General features: G+C 41.9%; 1 protein-coding gene across 5 annotated transcripts in view; it reads right to left on the bottom strand.

Annotated features, from left to right (window-relative positions):
- The window catches only part of MTM1 (myotubularin 1), a 104,329-nt gene that overhangs the window by 21,300 nt on the left and 59,298 nt on the right, over positions 1 to 23,731 (bottom strand). For all 5 annotated transcript variants that reach the window (XM_036840095.1, XM_036840096.1, XM_036840094.1 and 2 more), the window contains 5 exons: positions 15,804 to 15,887; positions 13,343 to 13,492; positions 8,447 to 8,635; positions 4,497 to 4,682; positions 743 to 949 (listed from right to left, as the gene is read on the bottom strand). In XM_036840095.1, the coding sequence (XP_036695990.1) occupies positions 743 to 949; positions 4,497 to 4,682; positions 8,447 to 8,635; positions 13,343 to 13,492; positions 15,804 to 15,887 (816 nt within the window). The remainder of the gene's footprint in view (positions 1 to 742; positions 950 to 4,496; positions 4,683 to 8,446; positions 8,636 to 13,342; positions 13,493 to 15,803; positions 15,888 to 23,731) is intronic.

Genomic DNA, 23,731 nt, shown 5'->3' with positions numbered 1-23,731 from the left:
AGGGTGTGATTATTGTAACTAAAAGTTCTTTAAAAAAAGGTTCTTTCTCAAAAACAAGACAAAAACCTCACCATTTATTCATTTACTAAACAATGACTCTTTCTACTTGACGATGCCATTCACACTACTTGTGAAATTTAGATGAAGGCTACAAGGCTACACAGCAGTGTTTCTGAAACTGTCTATGGATTCTCTTCATGAGGATCATGTGCGGAACTTGTTCAAAATGCTTATTCAAAGGGTGTCTGGAAACAAGACACCCTTTTAATAGGAAATTTAATTTTAATAGGTTCTTTAGGAAAATAGGAAATAGGAATTTTAATAGGTTCTTTTGGTTTTCAAAAGAAATAGGAATTTTAATAGGTTCTTTTGGTTTTCAAAATGTCTATCAGAGAATAGTAAAAGCCTCAACAGAAAGTCTAGCATTTCTACAAAATATTTGGCTCTAATAGTTATAATATTAGTTGAGAAAGGAGTATCTTCCTTCTTTTGCACAATTTCAATTTAAACACTTTTTGTATTACTTTCAAGCGAAACTGTAAATAGCGCAGATGGACAAACATGTCTCCTAAAAAGACTGGCTAAACCCAAGGCGTCACACATTTTCAAACCTGCAGAGTGTTTTTTATTACACTCCTCAGATTTTCTTTTTAAAAGGAAATCACTGGTTTCACAAATAGTATTTCTAATCCCAGACGGTGGTGATCAGACATTTAAAAAACTAGCTTTATTGTTTACTTACAGATGCGAATTTATGTCCAAAACTGATCCATTCTTTTTGGACCAATATTTCAAAGCCCTCGATGCTCCGGTAATAACTGTCCAACATCAGCATGGCCAGGGACGTCAGCTGGGCAGTCCTGTCCCATCCATCGCTGCAGTGCACCACCACTGAGCTCTTCCCTGAAGAAACCCTGTCTGCGACCTGGATGGCTCCCGTCAAAACGAGCTGCCAAAGAAAAACATGCGAGTCAGTAGCTAGCTGGGAGGGACTGCTTAAATTTGAACTTACAGCTTTTAGCCCTAGTTAAAGTCCGTTTTAAAATACTATTAACATCTAGAACAGAAAGAGTTCTGAAAACAGAAGGCCAGAAGCTGCAGGGTCTGTTGCTTTTCCTCTACAGAAACTGCCTTCGAATGCAAGTAGGTATTAAAAAACAAGACAAATACACGAAAAGCCAAACTGCATTTCAAGCTTTCTTTCACATATGTGATTGTACGAGTTCACTAGGGCTGTCGTAACAAAGTCACACAGACTGGGTGGCTTAAATGACAGAAATGTATTATCTCTCATTTCTGGAGGCTGGAAGTCCAAGATCAAGGTGTGGGCAGGGTCATGCGCCCTCTGAAGGCTCTCGGGAAGGACCTGTTCCAGGCCTGTCTCAAAGCTTCTGCTAGTTCCTTGCCTTCTGGCAGCATAACTCCAATCTTCAGATGGTATTTTCCCTGAGCATGTATCTGTGTCCAAATTTCCCCTTTTCATAAGGACACCAGCCTTATTGAATGAAGGGCCCACCCTACTCCAGTCAGACCTCATCTTAACCAATCACATCTGCAGTGACCCTATTTGCAAATAAGGTCACACCCTAAGGTACTGGGGGTCAGGACATCAACATATAAATTTTGCGAGGACACAGTGCAACCCATAACAGTGATCACATTAGAAAAATCACTGGCCCAAGAGGTCCAGTCTAGACCTTAAAGGCATGATACAATGGAAATCACCTTCTGGCCTTTAAATTGACAAGATATGAACTCTTATGTGGCTCATAAATAGCAGAATCCTTACTTAAAGATAAACTGACAGCCTCTGGTAGAAATTTGAGACCTACCAGTGACTAAATGTATGCATACAAAGAGCTACTGCTCTGATGTCATTTTTTGATGATTTAAGTATTTACAGAAGTATACTTTACAAACAGTAGAATTTACCTGTAAGTGTACACTTCGATAAGGTTTAATAAATTTATACAGTTTTGCGACCATCACCACCATCCAGTGGCAGAGCAGTTCTATTACCCAAAATAGTTCCGAGTGCCAATCTCTGTTCCCACCCTCAGCCCCAGACAACCACTGATTTGCTTTCTGTCTCTACAGTTTTGCCTTTACTAGAAATTTCATAGAAATGGAGTTCTACATTAGGTGGTCTTTTATGTCTGGCTTCTTTCACTCACAGAATGTTTTCGAGGTTCATCCATGTTGTAGCCTGTACTGGTTAGGCTCCATGACCACAGGCCTGGGTTTGAAACCTCATTCCATTTTCAACATGTCTCACCTTGAGCCAGTCACATAACTGTGGTTCTTTTCTTGCTCAAGTGAGGAGTGAATGGTACCCCCAACCAGTATATTTACCTTTTCAGACCTGTGTGGTTATTTCCTTTAAAAAATTAAAACCACCTACGCAGTGGTTAAGAATCCACCTGCCAATGCAGGGGACACGGGTTTGAGCCCTGGTCTGGGAAAATCCCACATGCCACGGAGCAACTAAGCCTGTGAGCCACAACTACTGAGCCTGTGCTCTAGAGCCCTCGAGCCACAACTACTGAGCCCACACGCTGCAACTAGTGAAGCCACAACTACTGAGCCTGCGCTCTAGAGCCCTCGAGCCACAACTACTGAGCCCACACGCTGCAACTAGTGAAGCCTGTGAGCTCTACAGCCTGTGCTCCGCAACAAGAGAAGCCACCGCAATGAGAAGCCCACACACCGCAACGAAGAGCAGCCCCCGCTCGCTGCAACTAGAGAAAGCCCGTGTGCGGCAACGAAGACCCAACGCAGCCAAAAAATAAATTAATTAAAAAAAAAAAATTTAGGGCTTCCCTGGTGGCACAGTGGTTGAGAATCTGCCTGCCAATGCAGGGGACATGGGTTCGAGCCCTGGTCTGGGAAGATCCCACATGCCGCGGAGCAACTAGGCCCGTGAGCCACAATTACTGAGCCTGCGCGTCTGGAGCCTGTACTCCACAACAAGAGAGGCCGCGATAATGAGAGGCCCACGCACCACGATGAAGAGTGGCCCCCGCTTGCCGCAACTAGAGAAAGCCCTCGCACAGAAACGGAGACCCAACACAGCCATAAATAAATAAATAAATAAATAAAATTTAAAAAAAATTTAAACCCACCTAAACTGTATCTTTTTGCTTTGTCTATAAAAGCCCTTGAAGAGCCATTCTCAAAATCTACAGAAAAGTTATAAAGGTACTACAGAAGGTTCCCATATACTCGACCCAATTTCCCCTATTATTGACATCTTAAAATAGTATGGTACATCTGTCACAACTATGAACCAATATAGATATATTATTAAATTATTAATAAACTTAATTTTAATGAAGGCCATGCTTTATTCATATTTCCTTAGTTTTTACCTAATGTTCTCTTATTCTAGTCCAGAATCCTACCCAGGATACCATATTACATTTAGTTGTCACAATTAGATTTTTTGCAATTCAGTTTTGAGGATGATAAATTATGAAAAAAACCCCGAAAGTTCGAGAGACTAACTAAAATTATAACTCCTATCAAGTTGGAAAATAAATTTTGACTAGAAAACACTCTATCTTAATAATTCACCTATTTAAGGTTGGCTTTTTGTTTGTTTATAGAACTAAATGGTGACTTCTAAAATTGTTAGTTCCCTCACATAACTTCAAGTACTTTTTTTTTAAATTATTATTTATTTTATCTATTTATTTCTGGCTGCGTTGGGTCTTTGTTGCTGCGCATGGGCTTTCTCTAGTTGCAGCGAGCGGGGGCTACTCTTCGTTGTGGTGCGTGGGCTTCTCATTGCGGTGGCTTCTCTTGTTGTGGAGCATGGGCTCTGGGCATGCAGGCTTCAGTAGTTGTGGCTCGTGGGCTCAGTAGTTGCGGCTCGCGGGCGCTAGAGCGCAGGCTCAGTAGTTGTGGCACACGGGCTTAGTTGCTCCGCGGCATGTGGGATCTTCCCGGGCCAGGGATCGAACCTGTGTCCCCTGCACTGGCAGGCAGATTCTTGACCACTGCGCCACCAGGGAAGTCCCAACTTCAAGTACTTTTAAAGAATGGAGGTTTTTGATGCGTCTATCAAGATGAAGGATTGAATATAATAAAAACACAAAACTCATTCTTTAAACAAAGTCAATTTGAGATAAGTTTCAATAAAAACAATTGCTCTAGGTTCTTGAGGGTCATACCCAGTAATGGTTCAATAATAAATTATCTACTCCTAAATAAACCTGGGTGAAAGGCTCAACTACTTGCTATTGACGAGTTGGAAAGTGACATCTCTACAAACTCTAAAAAATATTCTGGAGATAATATTGTGAAATCTTTAATTTAAGTAAGCAAATTATAAAGAAACACAAAATTGTCAAATGTAGAGCCATATACAACAAATATTCTCTCTCTCACCGTTCAGTTTTTTTTTTAATTTAAGGAATCAAAAAAATTTCCTGATCCACTAAACCATTACTTTCTTTTTTATATATGTGTATCTTTTTTCAAAAAAATATACTTGCCTTGATATGTTCCAACCAGTGAGTAGATTCTAAACTGGACAACCAGTGAGATTCTTCCACATTAGGATAAACAATGTCTTTGACTTTTTTCAAAGATTCTCGCATGACATGAATGTTATGAATGTCTAAGAAGAAAAGTTCGGCGTTATGATATGCATCATCACTTTCATATCCTCCTCCTGTTGCCTAAGAAACAATAAGATACACAAAACAGTAAGTTGGGTTTTCTATTTCTTCAGTAACTTACACAAATATTTCAAAGGTTATTGGTCCTCCAAATCTCAACCTAAAAACTTGCAACTTAGATACAATCATTGACGTGACCTGACTTCCTATCTGACACTAGGCCTCAACAACATCAGTCACACTTTGAGCTAGGGAAAAAAGATGGCGAGCTGGCAATTTCCTGAGGATCTGTATTTGCGAGAAAAAGTCATTTTCAAAATGTTCTATAATTACTAGCTCTTCTTCCGGATCTGGAAAGGCAAGAGCAGGGTGTGAATGGTCGCTGTCTTCCATCGGATTTGAACAGTGCTCTTCAGGGGCAGGCTCCCACGGGACTGGATGGGCTAGAGGAGAACGACTGGCTTTGGAGACAGACAGACCCAGGTCGACAGCTCAGTTTCAGCCCCTCTTTGCTGTGTGATCTGGGGCAAGGCACTTAACCTCTCTGCGCCTCAATGTTGTCTCCTGTAGAACAGGGGATACTACTACCTAGGTCTCATAAGATTAAAAGGAGCCAGGCTCTATAACAGCTAACACCAGCCACCATTTAATGAGCCCCTCTGACATCCCAGATACTGTGATTCTTGCTTTACATAATTTTATCTAACTCTTAACAGCAATGCTGCAAGACAGGTATTACTATCTCCATTTTGAAAATGAGAAGAGATGCTGTTTAACTACCCCCAAAGTCAGAGGTAAGCAGCAGAATTTAAGTCATCTGACTTCACAGCCAGGGACAGCGCTGCACGTGGTGGGCCCTCGAGGGACAAAAGGTTTCAAGCGGGGACGAGATGGCTACCACCTGCCGCGGCGCCTACCAGCATCCACCCGCTAGGGTGGACGTCACTTCCCTTTCACAGGGTCGTGAAGATGCCCGTTTTCCACGAAGACAAAAAGAAACGCTCCAGCTTTGTTTAGGAACCTGGCTGCATTCTGCTTAACGCTTTAAAATGCCATGGAACATGTGGCCTCTGGCCTTTTAAGAAAAAGTTGAATTATTCAGGGACCTGCGAAGAAAGCAAGCTGAAATGGAAGGATGCTAATTAACATCATAAAAACATATGAATATGTAAACTCACCAGTAAAGGTAAGTAAATAGTCAAAGCCAAGTTGTACTATCTTGGCAGTGCCTGCAGGGGACGGACAGACAAGCGACATGCCTGCCATTGCCACGGAATACCTCTTCTCTTTTCATTTACAATAGAAGGAATATAAACTTGTAGCTCGGGACAGAAGGGCCAACACATCCTATGGTTTTTTCCGGGGTTAGTCAGAGAAGGTTTCCTGCAATAGAAGTAAGGCTACCACTTGAACTTCAAACCTGGAGACCTATGTACAAGCCAGAAGCCTTGATCTCCACAGACTCTAGGTAAGAAATTGTATTTTATTTAGACAGAAATGTGTTTTTAAAGCTTGCTGCAAATGGCATCAGTAGTAAGTAGACAATAAACGTTCACTTTGTTGTTTTTAAATAGTTATCAGCTAATGAATCCATATACAAATGGGTCATATTCCCCTCTCCTTGGTTACCCCTACCTCAGGGAATAACACCTTGCAGCTGCCATCAGAGGTCACAACAGAGGTGCACCTATCCCCCTGGCAGTCACTGTTGCGAACTGGATCTGCAAGCGTCTCACACAACGACGACACACGTTACCCTCCCACGGACACATGACCTGTTTCTCTGTACATGTGGTTTGTAAACAGTTAGTGATTTTCAAAGACATTCCTAACTCTGGAGTTTCTTTCATAGATCACTGAAGATGATAGGAGGAAAAAGTAATAATTCATTGCCAAAGTTTCTGCCAAAAACAGACATTGACACAGTCCCACTTTAATTCATCACAGGCTGCTGGATCTTATCTGCCTCTAGGTTTCCTTTGTTTGTTTTTTTGTTTCATTTAAAATGGTGCAATGTTGCTTGTTACATTATGGGGTTGTAAATTTCTAAATATCCACAAGGGCAGAACAATTAGGTCCAAAGAGGAGAGAATTCAGAAGGGTAAAAATCAATTAGTCAAGCATAGACTGAGTTCCCAAAAGTTCAAATTCCACATCTCTGATTAGTTTTGAAGTTTTCTTTTCAGTTCTCTTCAACAAAAAAGAACAACCCACGTTACCTAGTACAACCACGTACACAGCCTGTTGCTATGGATACAGATGACTAGGAAGACACAGCCGAGGGAGGAGGGGAACCTGAGTGTGTTTTTTTAGAGAATGATGCACAGATCTTTCAAGCCTAGGTTTTTTTCCTTAATTTTTTCCTTCCCTTCATTCCTAAATGGACTAGAAACACAGCCGTATTTCCTGAGTGTTAAAAAGGCATTCAAGAATTCTACTGCTACAACAATGAGCTTTAGAGTTAATAAAATAAAGTTATTCATTTTATATATTTTAAAATATTCTTTCTAAATACCCCATTGTAATGTTATATGATATCTGTTTAAGGCTAAATGTATACATGGAAATACTTCATTTTATACATGTATTCAACTCTGAATTATACCTGAAGGATAGCAGGAACAGAAATATAAAGGTAAGGATAATACAACAAGATATTCATATTTAGACTTAATTTCCTAAATGTTGTCTTATATTTCCTAACCTATTTATCGATTTCGCTACCTGATGGCTTTACAAATAATTTCAATATCAGTTTTGTTATGTAAAACAAAACCAACTGCAGTAACAAATACCGGGTCCAAAAGTAAATGTGTAAGGTGCACAATCTGTGTGCAAATAATTATGAGTGGAGCCCCACACATGCGCCTGTGTAGACAGACATCACAGGGTCCATTTAGGAAGCTACTGCATCTATCTGAGCTGCTTGAGGACTTGTTTTGCTTTCAGGTTCTTGTCTTGTGCTCTGAATAATTGAAGATGCCAGATAAATGACCTTGGGATAAGCAAAATATTCAAGATGATGAAATTTAAGCCTATATCTGACAAGAAGCCATACATCTGAAAGGTGGAATGGGGCAGGCCCACTGTGAATACTTATAAGTGACAGCTGGCAATGGGAGAAGGAAAGGAAAAAAAACAAAACAAAAAGGTGAAACTGAATGTCAAAGGTATTTCTGAATCTTGGGCCCTGTAGTGCAGGGGCAAACAGCCTTCCACCTTGAGCATCTGCTGAGGGGTCCTGCAGGCAACACTGCCTTGTCATTCAACTTTAGGGCAGTCTGCATACTCTACTTAAGAAGGCCAAGAAGACCCTTGAGACAGATTTCTTTGAAAATATTACCATTATGTGTGTAACTGTAAAATTCACATACATGGATCTACTCATTTCTTGGATTGTCTCATATAAATGAGAACACACATTTCTGAGTATAGTGAAGAGAATGCTTAGATAAAGCTACAAATTTAGGATTTTAACAATTACAGCTTCCCACAATCCTCACAGATGCCTCACTAGTGTATACACTGAGAATGACTGTCAACAGCCTAAAGGGCTCCAAAGAGATTCTAACTCTTTCCCAAGTTCACTACAGCTCTAGACTTCTAGTTTACCTAAAGCTTATTTTCATTTGGTTTTAATGTATTCAACTTTTAAGATATGTTTTGTGATTAAAACTACTTTCTACGTTCAGTGAACTCGTTTTCCTCTTTAAGCGAAGTTTAATTTAAACCCACATGTTGATACGCCATGGCAACAACCTTCATGTAGAACACTGCACACTGTATGTAAGGCAAGTTTCTACCATGTCATTAAATATACTTACCTTGTTGGCCACTGCATTTACATTGGGTCTAGCATCATAGATTGTGAGTTTGTTAATTTGTCTATTCGTCTCCCTGATGACGTCGAGATATTTCTCATCATCTTTATTTCGTTTACCACTCATACCAACAAGAGGCTGACTACAACGCACGATGACCGTCTTGTTTTCTGGATGAATCCATGACAGCACCTACGGTTGGTTCAGAAATTTTAAGCTATCGAGAAAGAACCAAATGTCAAAACAATTAAAACTATAAAAAAAAAGAGAGCACTAACAATCATGATGAAGTGAATCTCATTTTGCTGAAACGGGATGCTTGTTCACCTGCCATTTCCATGTGTGCCCAGAAACACACATTTAACGATGATGACTATTCAGAGCCAATGAGAATAACCAATTGCTTTACTGGTCTTTTCTTAATTCGCACCACATCTAAAAACATTAAATGCTTACCTAAAATAGTTATATCACTTAAAGGAAACAGAAAGCTTCAGATATTTTATTTCAGTCCTGTAGCTTGCACTGGATTTGTCATCACCCAGAAACAGCTTTAGCAAAAGGTGAGAGGTAAAGAAAACCACCCCGGTACCTCACATCTGCAGGTCATTTTCCCAACAGTCTCAATTCTAGAATCTAACACAGGGGCTTGAAAACCCAAAGGAAGCAAACAGGATCTCAGGACAGCCAAAGAGCTGCCAGAGTCTCCACGATGAAGCTTGGACACCCGCCTCCTGGGAGAGCTCTGAGCCTTTACTCAGAATCAACCTTCTCCAATTTTACACACAAGCCCAGCACACTTGCTACCTGGTCTCTCAGTTCATAGCACCTGAGAAACAAGACCTGTAAAAGGAAGCTAAAAATGTAATAGAGCAAAAGCTACAGAACTGTCCACTTTCAATGAATGAATTGCTTCATAGATGAATTCTATCTCAATAAAGTTGTTAGAAGAGAAAAATAAAATAAAATAAGCAGAAGCGGGAAGGTAAGTGTGGTGGGTGACAGCATGTGCTCCGGGGCAGGCGCACCTCTGAGGTGGCTCTGACCTGGGCACTGAGTTCACAGCCTCTGTAGCGTCCTTTCCCTCTTTCATCAAATGCGGAGCCACGTGACGGCATGACGCTGCTGGGCGGATGAATGGAGAACGCGTGTACCCAGCACAGGGTACGAAAACCCATGAAAAGCAGACACAAGAACCCCAGAAGCACAAGTGTTCGAGCTCACTTAATACAAGGCCAAGTACGCTGTGGTCTCTGAAGTCACCTCCCCACTATGGCAAATGACGAGCACTGATGTTCATAAAAATCACTGTGTATAATAATGACAACACGTTAGTGAGAAAAGATTATATGATAATACGAATGAATACTCATTCAATTGAGTCTCTGTGCCTGCCAGGGCCCAGTCAAAATACCACTGTGGCCCCCAACTAAGAGTCCAAAGGCTCAGGCCTGGGAGGCCTGGGCACAAGCACTGGCCTCCCTCAACCTCCATTTTCTAATCTACAACGTGGAGGTGAGACCTGCCCTGCCCACCTCCTATGGCTTTGCCTCCAAGAGGGAAAAGACGTGAGATCGCTTTTAAGTATCTATGTATTTTTAATTTAATTTTTTTCAGGTTTATTGACATATACTTGACCTATAACACTATGTAAATTTAAGGTCTACAACATGTTGATTTGATACAAGATCATTCTTTTTTTAAAATTTTTATTTATTTATTTATTTTTGGCTGCGTTGGGTCTTCGTTGCTGCGCGTGGGCTTTCTCTAGTTGTGGCGAGCGGGGGCTACTCTTCTTTGCGGTGCACAGGCTTCTCACTGCAGTGGTTTCTCTTGTTGTGGAGCACGGGCTCTGGGCATGTGGGCTTCAGTAGTTGTGGCGTGCGGGCTTCAGTAGTTGTGGCACTCGGGCTCAGTAGTTGTGGCTTGCAGGCTCTAGAGCTCTGGCTCAGTAGTTGTGGCGCACAGGCTTAGTTGCTCCACGGCATGTGGGATCTTCCCAGACCAGGGATTGAACCCGTGTCCCCTGCATTGGCAGGCAGATTCTTAACCACTGTGCCACCAGGGAAGTCCCCACTCTTTTTTTGGGGGGCCACGCTGGGCAGCTTGTGGGATCTTAGTTCCCCAACATAGGGCTGGAACCTGGGCCCTCGGCAGTGAAAGCGTGGAGTCATAACCACTTGACCACCAGGGAATTCCCGATATGAGATCACTTTTAAAAGAGCAAATTGCTGCACATACAAGACAGTTATTATTTGATAAAGACCCTCATCAAGTTTTAAATTTAAATCAGGTCATATGCAAGAAACTGCCCTGTTCCTCCCGTGCCCTCCGTTCTTCTGCCCTTCTTCTCTCTGCTTGGGAGATTTAAGACTGGAATCACCAGGCCATGTTAAGAAATGCTATTCTTACGAGTTGTTTCACCTCTTACCTGCTTTTTCTTTTGGGATCTCAACTACCTTTATAAAAAGGATGCTTGCTATATAGCTGACCAGGTACAAGTAATGCAAATTTCACAACATCAACTACCGTGAGTGCTTTTAAAGTATGTGCTACGATATTAGGCTAAGGATGGTTAAGGATGTACACAAATATTTAGCCACCAAAAGATGTTTATCACAGCACTGTTTATAATAGGAATAGAAAACTGATTGACAGTTTTCTGTCAATCTACCCAGTACATCTACACACTGGCACATGAACAGAGAGTCATCGGTGTAGAAAAAGCAGATTGAGACATAAACCACAGAATAATTTCCTTTTTTTCAAATAAAAATATGTATGCATAGAAGGAAGTCTGGAAGCACGTAACTGTGGATCTCACTAGGTGGCAGTCTCCCTTAGGCTTACCAGTATTTTTGTAAATGTCTAAAATAAATATGTATTACTTATATGTTAAAGAATTCAATAACATTAAGACCAACCTGTTTGAGAACAAAGGAGTATGTAACCATTAATGGGAACACTAATGCATGTGGATTATTTTGTTATTCAGTGATATTTTATAATACTCTGCATCTTATTTATGGACAACATAACAAGACTGCTTTCTCATCAATGCTTTTTATAACTTTACATGGCTTTTTTTTTAAAAAAAGGAACTGAATATCAAATATTAATGATTTCATATCAAAAGCAAATATATTTCCTGGGTTATAGTCAAGAGTCAGGTGGTTAGAAGGTATATCAGAAAGAGTACATTATCTATTACTAGATATTATTAAGCATGGTAATCTATAAAGATAGAGAGGTGATGGACAGCTTAACCTTAGTTTTTTTTTTTAATTTATTTATTATTTATTTATTTTTGGCTGTGTTGGGTCTTCGTTTCTGTGCGCGGGCTTTCTCTAGTTGCGGCGAGCAGGGGCTACTCTTCATCGTGGTGCGCGGGCTTCTCTTGTTGCGGAGCACGGGCTCTAGAGCGCAGGCTCACTAGTTGTGGCTCACGGGCTTAGTTGCTCGGCGGCACGTGGGATCCTCCCAGACCAGGGCTCGAACCCGTGTCCCCTGCATTGGCAGGCAGATTCTTAACCACTGCGCCACCAGGGAAGCCCAACCTTAGTTTTTTTTAGGAAAAATAAATGCAAATTGGTGGCCATCACAAAGTAAGAAGGATCAATAAAATGGCTAAGTAAAAAGCTAAGCATTCTATTTGCTGTACGGTGGGCTCCCATTCACTCAGAACTGGGGCAACCACTGGATCAAGATGGCAGCCTGAGCACAGTGGACTGGGTTCAGTTGTTTCATTTCCTCTCCTACCCCTGATCCCGTGAAATTCACACACACACACACACACACACGCACGCACACACAGTAGATGTTCAATAAATATTAATTGAATGAAGGAGTGAACAAAATCAATTCACACTATCCTAGCCCAGTTCTCCTGTGGGTGAGGCATGGATTAGCAAGACAGCTAGCCAGGGCAGGGGTGGAGCACAAGAGGAGCGAAATGGTAATTTTAGCTTCATTAGCACAGTGTTCTAGCAAAATGAGCTAAAGAACATACTTTCAAGTATAATATACATCCTGAAGATATGAACGGACACTCATGCTTAGCGAAGCAAGTGCATTAAAAAAGTTACAATTCATATTATGTTGATAGCATAACAAAAGTTTCACACAAATATCCTTTTAGGGACAAAAATGTCTAGACTTGGAAGTTAAAGGCAACGTGACATTAAATCTTAATTTTTCAACCCTTGTTTTTCAAAATCAAACCAAAACAAAATAAGACAATGTACTTATTATGACATGCCCTGGAAATTAACAGAGGGGAAAAATTCTCTAAATTTTTAGCCAACAAGATTTATGGGCACAGAGTAGACAGGGTGACTCGTACATAAATATTTAAGAACCAAAGACTAATTTATGAACTAGGTCCAGTGATACCATAAATATAGTTTGGGATAGTCTGCACCTGACCCCAGGTTGCTAATGGTATGAAGGCAGCTTACAAACGTGATGAGGAGAGACGAATCCTAATAAAGGTGGTACGTAAAAGCCTATACTCATAGGCTCCATAACATAGGCTAGTGCATGGTTTCCAGCATAACTCAACCGACATTACCCAGAGCCTAACGCCTGTCACTTATTGTGCTACAAAGACACAAGCCACAGAGACCTTGTCCTTCCTTCTTCCTTTCCACCTGGCGTTACCTGTACCCTCTCCTGTATAAGAATTACTTGAGTTCATTCTCTGTCCTTGATCGCGAGCTCCTGGAAGGTAGGTGACGTCTTACTTCTTTCCCCATTTGGCCTGCTGCTTTGCACTCAGAGGACACTTCATAATTATTTGTGTGACTGAAATTCCAAAAGAGTGTTTCTCTGAATTACTTGACTACTGTTCTCATGGAAGAAAAGGCACTCCTTACAGAAAATATTAATTGCAGTACTCACTGGAATTCGATTTCGGGATCTAAAAGTTGCAACTCTCCTGAGATCATCATCTGAGGCACGATATGGAACCACCAAGAGAGCCGGGTAAGTGTCGCACAGTTCATAGCACTTATTAATAAAAGTGATTCTCCAATGGTGATTGGGCAAGCCCTGCAGGAAAAAAGGAAGTCCACGTCAGCACTGATGATTTCATCTCTGGATCTGGCCTTGGATGGGTCTCCTTTCTTCTTTTGAGCAGAATGTGCACGTGCCTCTGACAGCAGGGTAGTAACGGTGTACTGATTTATAGTAAGGGAGCCAGATCGATAATCCAGACAATGTAAGAACACAAGACAAAACACTGGCGGGTTCCAGAATTCTAAACTATCGTTGGTAAATACAAATTCTCTTGAACTTGAGATCTTCCTTGATTTCATGTCAAACTTTTCTCTACTACTTGTACAATAAAGAGAAACCCAAGCTCCTCCCCGACCTGTGCAAACCACCCCACGCCCTAAAGAAAAGTACACTGTGTAATCTTCATCTGTGTCTGATTGAGGGTAAAAAAGAAATCAGGCAACTTCCACTCCCCACTCAAAACAGAGGGAATGCTTCAACCTGCTCCAAAGTAGAAAGAGGCTAAGCTTGTGAAGAAATTCACAGAAGGGAAGTAAGGAAAACCCCTCTGGGGAGGCTCATTTCCCCACCCCCTAAGAGTTTCTTCAATCAAGTGGTTTGGGATGGGTGACTGCTCTATGGGCTGTGTGAGAAATACACTCATCTGCATTCTAAGCAGACTGCTAGTGTGACACGGAAGACACCTCCCATCCTATCGCCCACCCACAAAATTGTAGGTACTGTGGACAAGGTCCAGAGGTGGTGGAATAACTCTCTCCCCACGCTCACAAACACACAAGTACACACACAAAAGTGAGCCGTGTGGGTGCTTGCTCTGGGGACGCAAATTGTACCTCATCTTTAGGTCTGGCCCTATAGAGCTCGGACCAGACAGATGAGTCTGATGTCGAGTCCAATTAGAGAGTTACAAGTCCCATCAGAAAGGTATAAGAAAAAAAGATGGAATATAATGGCATTCTAGAACTAAATACCTTCAAGAGTTCGTATATGCATACAAGCTTAAAAACAGGAACTGTTTTGTTTGAAGCTAGAAGCCCTAAAAAGTAAGTCTTAATATTGTCAATAACACTCAAAAACTAAGGTGCAAATATTTTAATACGTAACGCTACAGAGGTCTCCAAAACACGCAAGATGTTTTAATGGTCCTTCTTCTGCCTCCACAACTGACCTAGAATAGAGGTTATTAAAATGAGAGGTACACACAGCCTTCGAAAACTCAACAAACTAAAGCTGATTTCTGGAAGCAACAGGACATACTACCGCACACATGTGCTCTAGAGATAAATTCCCACACCCACATCCCTGAGCATCGAATCTTCTTATGAACAGAGGCAAACCACTGATCAAGACTAAACGGGTCACCACAGAGCACTGAGTAGAGTTCCCTGTGCTATAGCTGATTTACTTTGCTGTACAGCAGAAACTAACACAACATTGTAAAATAACTATACTCCAATAAAAATTAATTAAAAAAAAAAAAAGACTAAACCGGGAAGTCAACCCAGGTGCCCGGTAGTGGAAGTGGTGGCTAGAAGGTTCTTCTCAAGTCTAGGGTTCTGCGATTTTACTTTACATTCACTGGGCTTGATTTGATTCTCAAACCTCATTCAACAAAACTTCCCAATTACTTTATGAGCTTTGTAGAAGGAGAATTATGAAAAGCCTCATCACAAAACTCCTAACTGTCCTATGATTTGGTTACAGCAGAGGTCAAAGTGTAGCTCTTGTTCCGTAACAGGCATGGGAATCTTCTTTAAAATGCAGAGAGACCTTTGCCGCGAACAGCAACAATACATGAAGCCTCCCGCTTTATTATTGCAAATAAACATGCATGTGGGTGAAGTTTACTAAGAGGGCAGTAAAGGCAATTCTCATACACATTCATCAAAGCATTCTTGGAAAAGTCATTACAGGAAAACAGTTCTAATTCATTTGAATCTTTAAACTGAAATGAATATAACAGAAATCTAACTGCCAGTAATAGTTAAGCTCCCAAATACATACATACATCATGACATCAACTCCTGAGTAGTAAGGTACAGAAGTCTGGCTTTTCTAGACTCTGAGTATTTGATTCATTTCATGGACAACATATAACGGACGTTCTTCGCGTAGCGGAAGGAAAGAGAACTTAGCCATGCAGCCTTCAGTGCAGCTTGAACATGGCCCTGGGATGAGCCCGTAGGTTCCACAGTACTAGACAGACATAATGAGCCAGATTATACCACTGCCAGGAAAAATTTATTTAGCAAGGGTGTTACTGATACTCAAAGAGCATGACTGATGGCATATCATCACCAGGCAGGTTTGAGATTCCCCACATCTACAGTATCTACTGACTTACCTGCCTTCTGTATTCTTCAACTGGATTATAAACCATCCATCCATCCACGTCAAACTTTTCTTCATTTAAAAATGCAAATATTGGCTAGAAAAGGCAAAAAAAAAAAAAGAAAGAATTTCAAGTTCAGTGTAAAGGAACTAATACTCTATTAATACTACATCCTTTGATTTTTTTTTTTACCAGATTTGCCTACCATGAAATCACAACCCCAACTGAGACTTCTAAGCAAGAAATAACAGTGAAAAATTTAGACTAGACTTACACTACCTTCTATCTTGATTAACAATTGTATATTTTTGAGACCGCAATTTTCTATGGCTACGAACATCTCTTTTGGTGTTTTTTTTTAATGCTGTTGCACAGAACTCAGATTTCCAGACCCAAAAATGCCTATCAGTTTTAAGCAGTATTAGCAATCGACGGGTAAAGGACACTAAAATATAAAAGAAAAAGAAAATTCAGCAATGATTATTAAATAGTGCAACTGTCTCAAAAGGGACCAGTGGTGTGTTAATCTATTAAGAAAGTGACAGAACGTTAAGAAAATTCTTAATTAACTGTCCTCTGTGAATTCGGAATCAATGCCCTGATCTCTGAAACAACAGGCCTCAGGCCTCTCACCTCTCCTCTATGCTCACTCTCAAGATGATACTGATGAATTTCATGGCTTTGAATACCATCCATGCCCTGGCGACTCCTAAACATCTATCGCCCTCCAGCCCCACTGTGATCTGCAGACTTGGCCACTGCAGCCGGCCCCTCCCAGTCTCCCCATTTCAGTAGATGACAGCGCCATCCTCCACACTGACTGAACCCAAAACCTTGGCATTACCCTCGTCACCTCACTGCTACCACCCTGGTGTAAGGCTCTGCCACCTCCACTTGGATTATAATAACACCTCCTAACTGGTCCTCTGCTTTCATCTTTACCTCTAAAGTCAGAGTAATTGTGTCACAACCTAGGTCAGGTCAAATCCTTCCCTTGCCCCAAATCCTCCTGTGGCTTTCCATCTCACTTCGGGTAAAAGTGGAAGTACTTGCCACCTGGCCACGTCCCCCACCACGTCTCTGCTCGTCCTCTTGCTCAATCCACTCCAGCCACGCTGGCTTTCAGTGCCGCTCCCGGAAAGCAACAAGCGCGCACCAATCTCAGGGCCTTTGCACCTGCTGTTCCACTTGCCTGGAATCCTTTGCCCTCATGGTTTCCTCCCTTACTTCTTTCACATCTCTGCTCAAATGTAACCTTAATCAGTGAGCCTTTCTCTGACACATGTTCCCCCACAACAGGACCACCCGTTCTCCTTCTCATTTCCATCACTTCTGACCATTTGACCTATATTTACTTATTTGTTACTGTTGGACCCCTACCGTCCTCCCTCCTAGACCATGGGCTCCATGAAGGCAGACACTTGCTTTTTTTCCCACCCTGGATCCGCAGTAACCGGAACGGTGTCTGGCCCGTGTAGATGGAATACATATTTGTTGACCGAATGGGGACGGGAAGCCTTATACAGCCCCTGCTCAAGCGCTTTCTCTGGAGGCACTTTTCCTCTAAGTATCTTCCTTCCACCCATTTTCCTGTTATCAGCCTGTGGCCTCCAATGCTAGTGTCCCCCCGACCCCAACGTTACAGAGAATTTCTGGTAAAGCATCAGTTAGCGGCAACGGTTTTCTGTACTTAAGTGGCAAAGAGGTTTAAGGTGAAAACTGATCAAGATTGTGCTCTCCGGACTGTCTTCTTGAACTTTCCAAAGCATGTGGCACCCTCAGCAGGTCTCAACTCTGGCAGCACTAGGCCCAAGTGCTGAATACAAGTGCTGTGTATTCTGTGACCGCACATTAGCAATGACGTTGACCTAGCTATGCAATTGAGGCTTTAGGCTGACAGTGAATCCACAGGAATACTTAATTATTCAGTACTCCCGGGGAAAACAAGTGATTTCTGTTAACTGAAGTTCAACTCAGAGACAGAGGGACTGCTGGTGCAAAGAGCACGGAATCTACAGAACATGTCCAAGCACCCTCCTGGTGACATCTGAGCACAGGATACTGCCCTGGTCAGTACCTGGCCCGGGGAAATACTCAATACTGCTGAACCTTGTGCTGGTGACATACTTGTAGATGACGTAAGGCTGTACTGTCACTCACTTTAGAAGAAAACCTAGAATCTGCTTTCTTGAAATAAGTTCCTGATCTCAACGTGAGTTTTGTTCATTTTTCGGTTTTTAGCTATTTGCATCTTTCCCATGAAACTCAAGCAAACATGGTGGCCTTTTAAGAAGAAAGAATAAAATTGTTCACTCAGAGGCCAGATAAAGCTTTCTCTCCAGAAAAACCATCAAGTGTATTAATGCCCAGAGTGTCCTCTGACTTGCCAGCAGCATTTTCAATGTAACTTTCTATTTCTCAATCACTAATAAAGCAACTCCTTCTTTGCTTCAAATATCTATCCTCTTGCGTCTTACATTAAAATTACCAGTAAGTGTAATCTAAGTATACAAAACTGTTATCATCAGAAGATAAAGTTCTATAGCCCAAACCAAAATTATCCCCATGATTTCTTTAATGTCTGAAAACAAGTCATATAAAAGAATTGTCATTAATATGGGAATGATAGTGTCCTCAAGGTAGCGACCTACCAGGTGGCCTTTCTCATGAAATCAGTCTGCAGTGACACTGAGTGATGTCCAGATATATAGGACGAGTGCATGACTGGCATCCTTTACCCCGGAAACGCGCCTATGGGAACTCTATGACGGACAGAGCTTCCAGGAGACTCTTGATGCTAAGAGCCAGACTTGGACCTCAAATATTTCAGGCAAGTTTATGAATCAAATAACAGCCAGATATTTCTTGCCATGAAATACATACCAACACATCTAACACTGAACTGGAGCTTAAGGTGGAAAAGGCCAGGTGCTCAAACCAATATTTTAATCATCCAAATAAATCAGCTTACAGTTACAAGAAAACATTTTTTTAAAAAAGCATTACTTGTTAGTTTTTAAAGGAAAACATAATGTAAACACTAAGTTGTCATTAACTCCTTGGCTCTACTGAAGCAAGCGTTCTACCAGAACCAACACTGACAGTTTCTAAAGTTGAATGTACAGGACTTACTTCCCAGATATTTCAATTTTTACCTTATTTCCCTTAAAGATTCAGATAAGAGAACAAAGCAAGACTTTTAAAACACAAGCTCTCAATAGACTAACATAAAGGTGGATTATTACAAAAAAATTAAAACTACTAAGCATTAAAGCAAGGACAACAGAACCCATTCATCTGTACCTCATTATTAAAAAGTACAAAATTCCCTACAAGTGGTTACTTGTTACAAGGCTAATTACAGCTCTTGCCTGGAAATTGTTAAAACCTAAAGTTAGCGGGTTACGTGTCTTGAGGTTTTTGGCTGTCCTTTATTTTCTTATAGACTCGCAGTTTTTAAGGCTTTGAGTCTTTTAGAACTTGATCCGCGGGTTGATGTTTTCCAGTTGTTCCTAACGACACCCCTGGGTCCGTTGGGACCCTGGTTGGGAGACACAAGTCCCACAGAGGGAACTGCTTCTAGAGACTCTCCCTCCTGAGGGCACGCAGGGAGTCAGGTTCGCCAAGTGGGCGATGACGTGCCCTCGGTGACCCCGTCCCCGCACCCATTTTGCTTCACGGCCTGTGCAGAACCCGAGAAGGATTCAGTCCCAGCTCAGCAAAGCCTCGGGGCAGAGGATGGTTTGCCGAAGGTCAGCGTTCAGCGGGCACTTCCAGAAGCCCTCCTGGCTTTCTCCGGGGGCCTGGGCCCTGCCTCGCCTCTGCCTCGGGACCCTGGGGTGGGGGGCACTTCCCCAACGTGCCAGGCACTGCCTGTGCCCCAGCTCCCCCCGCTGAACCAGAACCTCCAGGGGGTGATGCCCTGATCCTCAAGGGCCATGGAATACTCCAGAACACGTGGGAATCTTGCCTGAGGGTTCTGTGTGGCCAAGCTTTGGGGGGCTGCTTTACTTTTTTAAAGTGATTTTGCAATAATTATAGATATACGAGAAGTTGCAGAGTAAGGTACAGGGAAGGCCCATGCACCCTTCACCCAGCCTCCCCAATGTGAGCATCCTGCATAACCGGAGCCCAGCATCAAAGCTGGGAAACCGACATCAGGAAACAGACACACTCAAGCGCTCACCCCTGGCTTCAAGTGAGCAGGTCTTCCTTTATTTGGCTCTGTATGAATATTTGGGCATTTCACCAATTCAGATTCCTACTAGTCAAGAGATACCATGCATGGAGTGCATGGAGACTTGAGAGGAAAAAAAAAAAAAAAAAAGCAATCGTGTGCATTTTTTCCAGGATTAAAAATAGCACAATGTAACATTTGAAAAATGTTAAAGGACAAAGTTGAGATGAAAATCTCCAATTTCACACTAGGGATAAAAACAGCTCTGACAAAGAGAATGTAACTTGTCTTTTTAACTTAGCTACATTTATCACTGTTATGTCTTGTGGGAGCAAACATCTGAAATGACAGCAAATTTTAGCTTTCACTTAATTAGCCCTTATTTTTAAATGGCACTTATATAAAGATGCACTGACTTGCTTTAAACATCTAGATTGGATTTATTCTTACTGAGTAGAATCTATAAATAATGAGTGATTCATGAGTTTCCTTCTTTGAGGAGGGAGAACTGTCTGTCACTGAATTAGGATTCCCTGATCTCACGACGGCCCCTCGTGGACAGCCTCTTCTCCCAAAGGCTTGTCAAAAGTGTCGTGTCTCAGAAATGGATGTTTGAGAGTCAGATTTATAGAAATTAAAGATCATTCAATAGGGAGACAGTTATAGAAGAAGACAATTTTCACAGTATTGAGGAAAATAAATTGATAAGCTATGTAGATGCAATAGTGCTTTCAAATGATGCTGCCACCACACACAGGCATGGTCATCAGTGGACACGATTTACTACATCTCTGAAGACCTAGCCTTAAAAATGCAGGAAACTGGTCACTAACTCTTTTCTGATAGAATTTTGGAATGTTTGAACAGGAATCTAAGTGAGCATTTTTTTCTAATTTGATTCCTGAAATTGAAGACATTCGCCTTTTTCAAAGCTTCCATCTACCACTGAAGGAAGCAGCAATGTAAAATTATCTCATTTTCATCTTTTAGATTACACTTAAGAAACAAGACCCCTTCCTCTAAGAAAAATAACTCTTTCATTCAGGTTAGGAGAAAAAGTCTAAAATTTTAAGGAAGAACCATAGGAGGTGCTGAAACTTGGCAGAGTTTATAATTCTAAGTAACAGCTTCACGCTAGATAGGGATTTCAGCCTCTTTTCACACGACTTGACATAGTTAATTCATACAACTGCATCAAAAGTAATTTCATCCAAAAATCTGACAAAAGTCTCATAGGTCAAAAAGCAACTTGCACATGAATTACCATTGCTATTTTTGTTTGCATAAAGAATTCTCCTAGTCCTATTTCTACCACTTTCCCTGGAGAAAATGGCTTTAATATTCTTGAGTCACCCTTACCTTCATATATAAATGTACATATTCATTTTTTCAGGAAAGGACTACAAAAGGACATTTGAAATGTCATGTGAAAGCATTTTAGAAAAAGGACATTCTTTACTACTTGGCCACAATCATAATCATTTAAGGCTGACATTTCTCAGGGTTCATCCACTGCACCCCGATTCTCACTGTAATTCTCTCTCCCGGCAATTTTGGTCGCATTGATGAAAATGCCAATGATCACAGCCAGTCTACCAAATAAACCTCTCCCCAGGCCAGAACTCCAGGTCTTCGTAGCCACCGGCCCCCCAGATACCCATACCTGGTTGTCCCACAGACACCTGCAACTCAGCATAGCCAAAATGGAACTTGCCCTCTCTGCCTCACTCCCCTCCTATGTTCCCCATCTTGACCACTGGTCCCACCATCGACCTGTTTATCCAGGCTGGGTTCTTCCCTCTTTATCATCCCATCCCCCCTCACAACTATAACCAGTCAATCAACAAAGGAATCTTTTTGAAACAGAAATCTAATCATGTCACTTTCCTGCCTAAACCCCTTTAACGGCTCCCCTCACCTTCAAATAAAAAACGAAGCTTCTTGGTGGGGCACATTAGGCTCTGCAAGCTTTGGCCCCGCCTTCCCCTCCAGTGCCATCTCTCCCTGCCACCCTCACACGGAGACCAACTCCCGGACTCTAATCCGCATGTGGGGTCAGCCTGTGTCCAGCCCCTGGACACCTGCACATACTGTCCCAGCACGCTCATCTTTCAGGATTGGCCCCCTCTAGGAAGCCCTCCTCGACACCAACCCCCTGACTTTCCCCTCTCCTGACACCCTGTGTATCTGTATCTGTATCGTATGCATTTGTTCGTCCACATCACCCAGGAAAACTGTGCTCCCTGGGGACAGGGAGTGGTATCAGCTCCAGCCCCAGCGCGCGGCTGTAATGTAGGCATCGTCTAAATGTCTGCTGACCAAGACTAGGGATGAAAGGAATGAAAAAGAGAAGGAACAAAAAGGGGCTTGCCCTACCAGACATTACATCTTACAAAGCCTTGATAGTCACAAGACTGTTACTGGTGCATGAAGAGTGATTGATGCGTGAAATGAAACATTCAGAAATAAAACCAAATACAGAGAGGAATTTGGTGTGTGGTAAAGGTGGTATTTCAAACCAGTGGATTGGTCTTCAAATGATGTTGCAATAAAAGGGGGAGAAAGAGTTGGATCCTTATCTTACAAGGCAGCCCCAGATAAACTCCAAACTGCTCAAACATTTACATGTTTAAAAGGAAATTAAAGTATTAGAGGAACATGGGATAATTCTTTTATAACTCTGAGTGGGGAAGACCTTCCTACCTGGGATGTAAAACCCAGAAGCTATAAAAGAGAAGTGTGCAGAAAAGAGTTAACCTAGCAGGTCTGAGACTGCTGTCCTTACAGAGGCCTGTGGCATGGTTGGCCCCTGGCTGGCATCGGGGAACCTGGATTTTGGGAGGGTGCCCACCACTCCTTAACTGATAAGAGTTTAAGTTTACGGCACCTAAAATGTTTATACCAACAACGTGCTTTAAGTCGAACCCCTGCCTTCCTTCTGGGACTCTGGAAGTTTGGTATGTGCTAGGCAGAGGGTGTCCACGTGACCAGCCCCCTGGTTGGTAACATTTCCCATGGGTTGTCACAACTTGCTACTATAGGATTTAAGTGTGTCCTGGTTTCCCCCCGACATCGCCCCATGCACCTTTTCCTTTTGCTGCTTTTGCTCTGTATCCCTTTGCTGTATTAAATCATACTTGTGAGTATGACTATATGTTGAGTCCTGTGAATTCTCCTAAGGAATCTGAACTTGGGAGTGGGCTTAGGGACCCCCATCTCTCTGTCACACACACACATGCACGCACAAACACACACACACAAAATCAATAAATTCTACCAAATAAGTATTTTTAAAATTCTCCACAGCAAAAGCCACCATAAGAAAAGTCAAAAGATAAATGGGAAAAATATTTACAACTCATAAAGAGTTCCTACAACTAACAACAACAAAAAAGACCAAAATCCCAAAAGAAAATGGGCAGAAGACAAAGAGAATGAAGAAACAGAAATACAAATAGCTCAAACCAAAAGATAACCAATTTCACTCAAATAGGATAAATACAAAATAAAACTAGGAATCTACATTTTCACCTATTAGATTAGCAAAGATCAAAAAATTAGAAGGTATACTGGATTGGTGTGGTAGGCAGAATAACGGTCCCCCAAAGATGTCCATGTCCTAATCCCTGGGACCTGTGTTATGTTATCCTACACAGCAAAGAGGAATTAGGTTGCAGGTGGAATTAAGATTTCTAATCGGCTGACTTTAAGATAGGCTCTGAAGACGGAGGGAGAGGCCATGAGCCAAGGAACGCGGTGGCTT

This window comes from Balaenoptera musculus, chromosome X (genome assembly GCF_009873245.2).
Source record: "Balaenoptera musculus isolate JJ_BM4_2016_0621 chromosome X, mBalMus1.pri.v3, whole genome shotgun sequence".
NCBI classification, from domain to species: Eukaryota; Metazoa; Chordata; class Mammalia; order Artiodactyla; family Balaenopteridae; genus Balaenoptera; species Balaenoptera musculus.
Note: the sequence above shows the minus strand (reverse complement) of the source record. Positions and strands in the feature narration are given on the sequence as shown.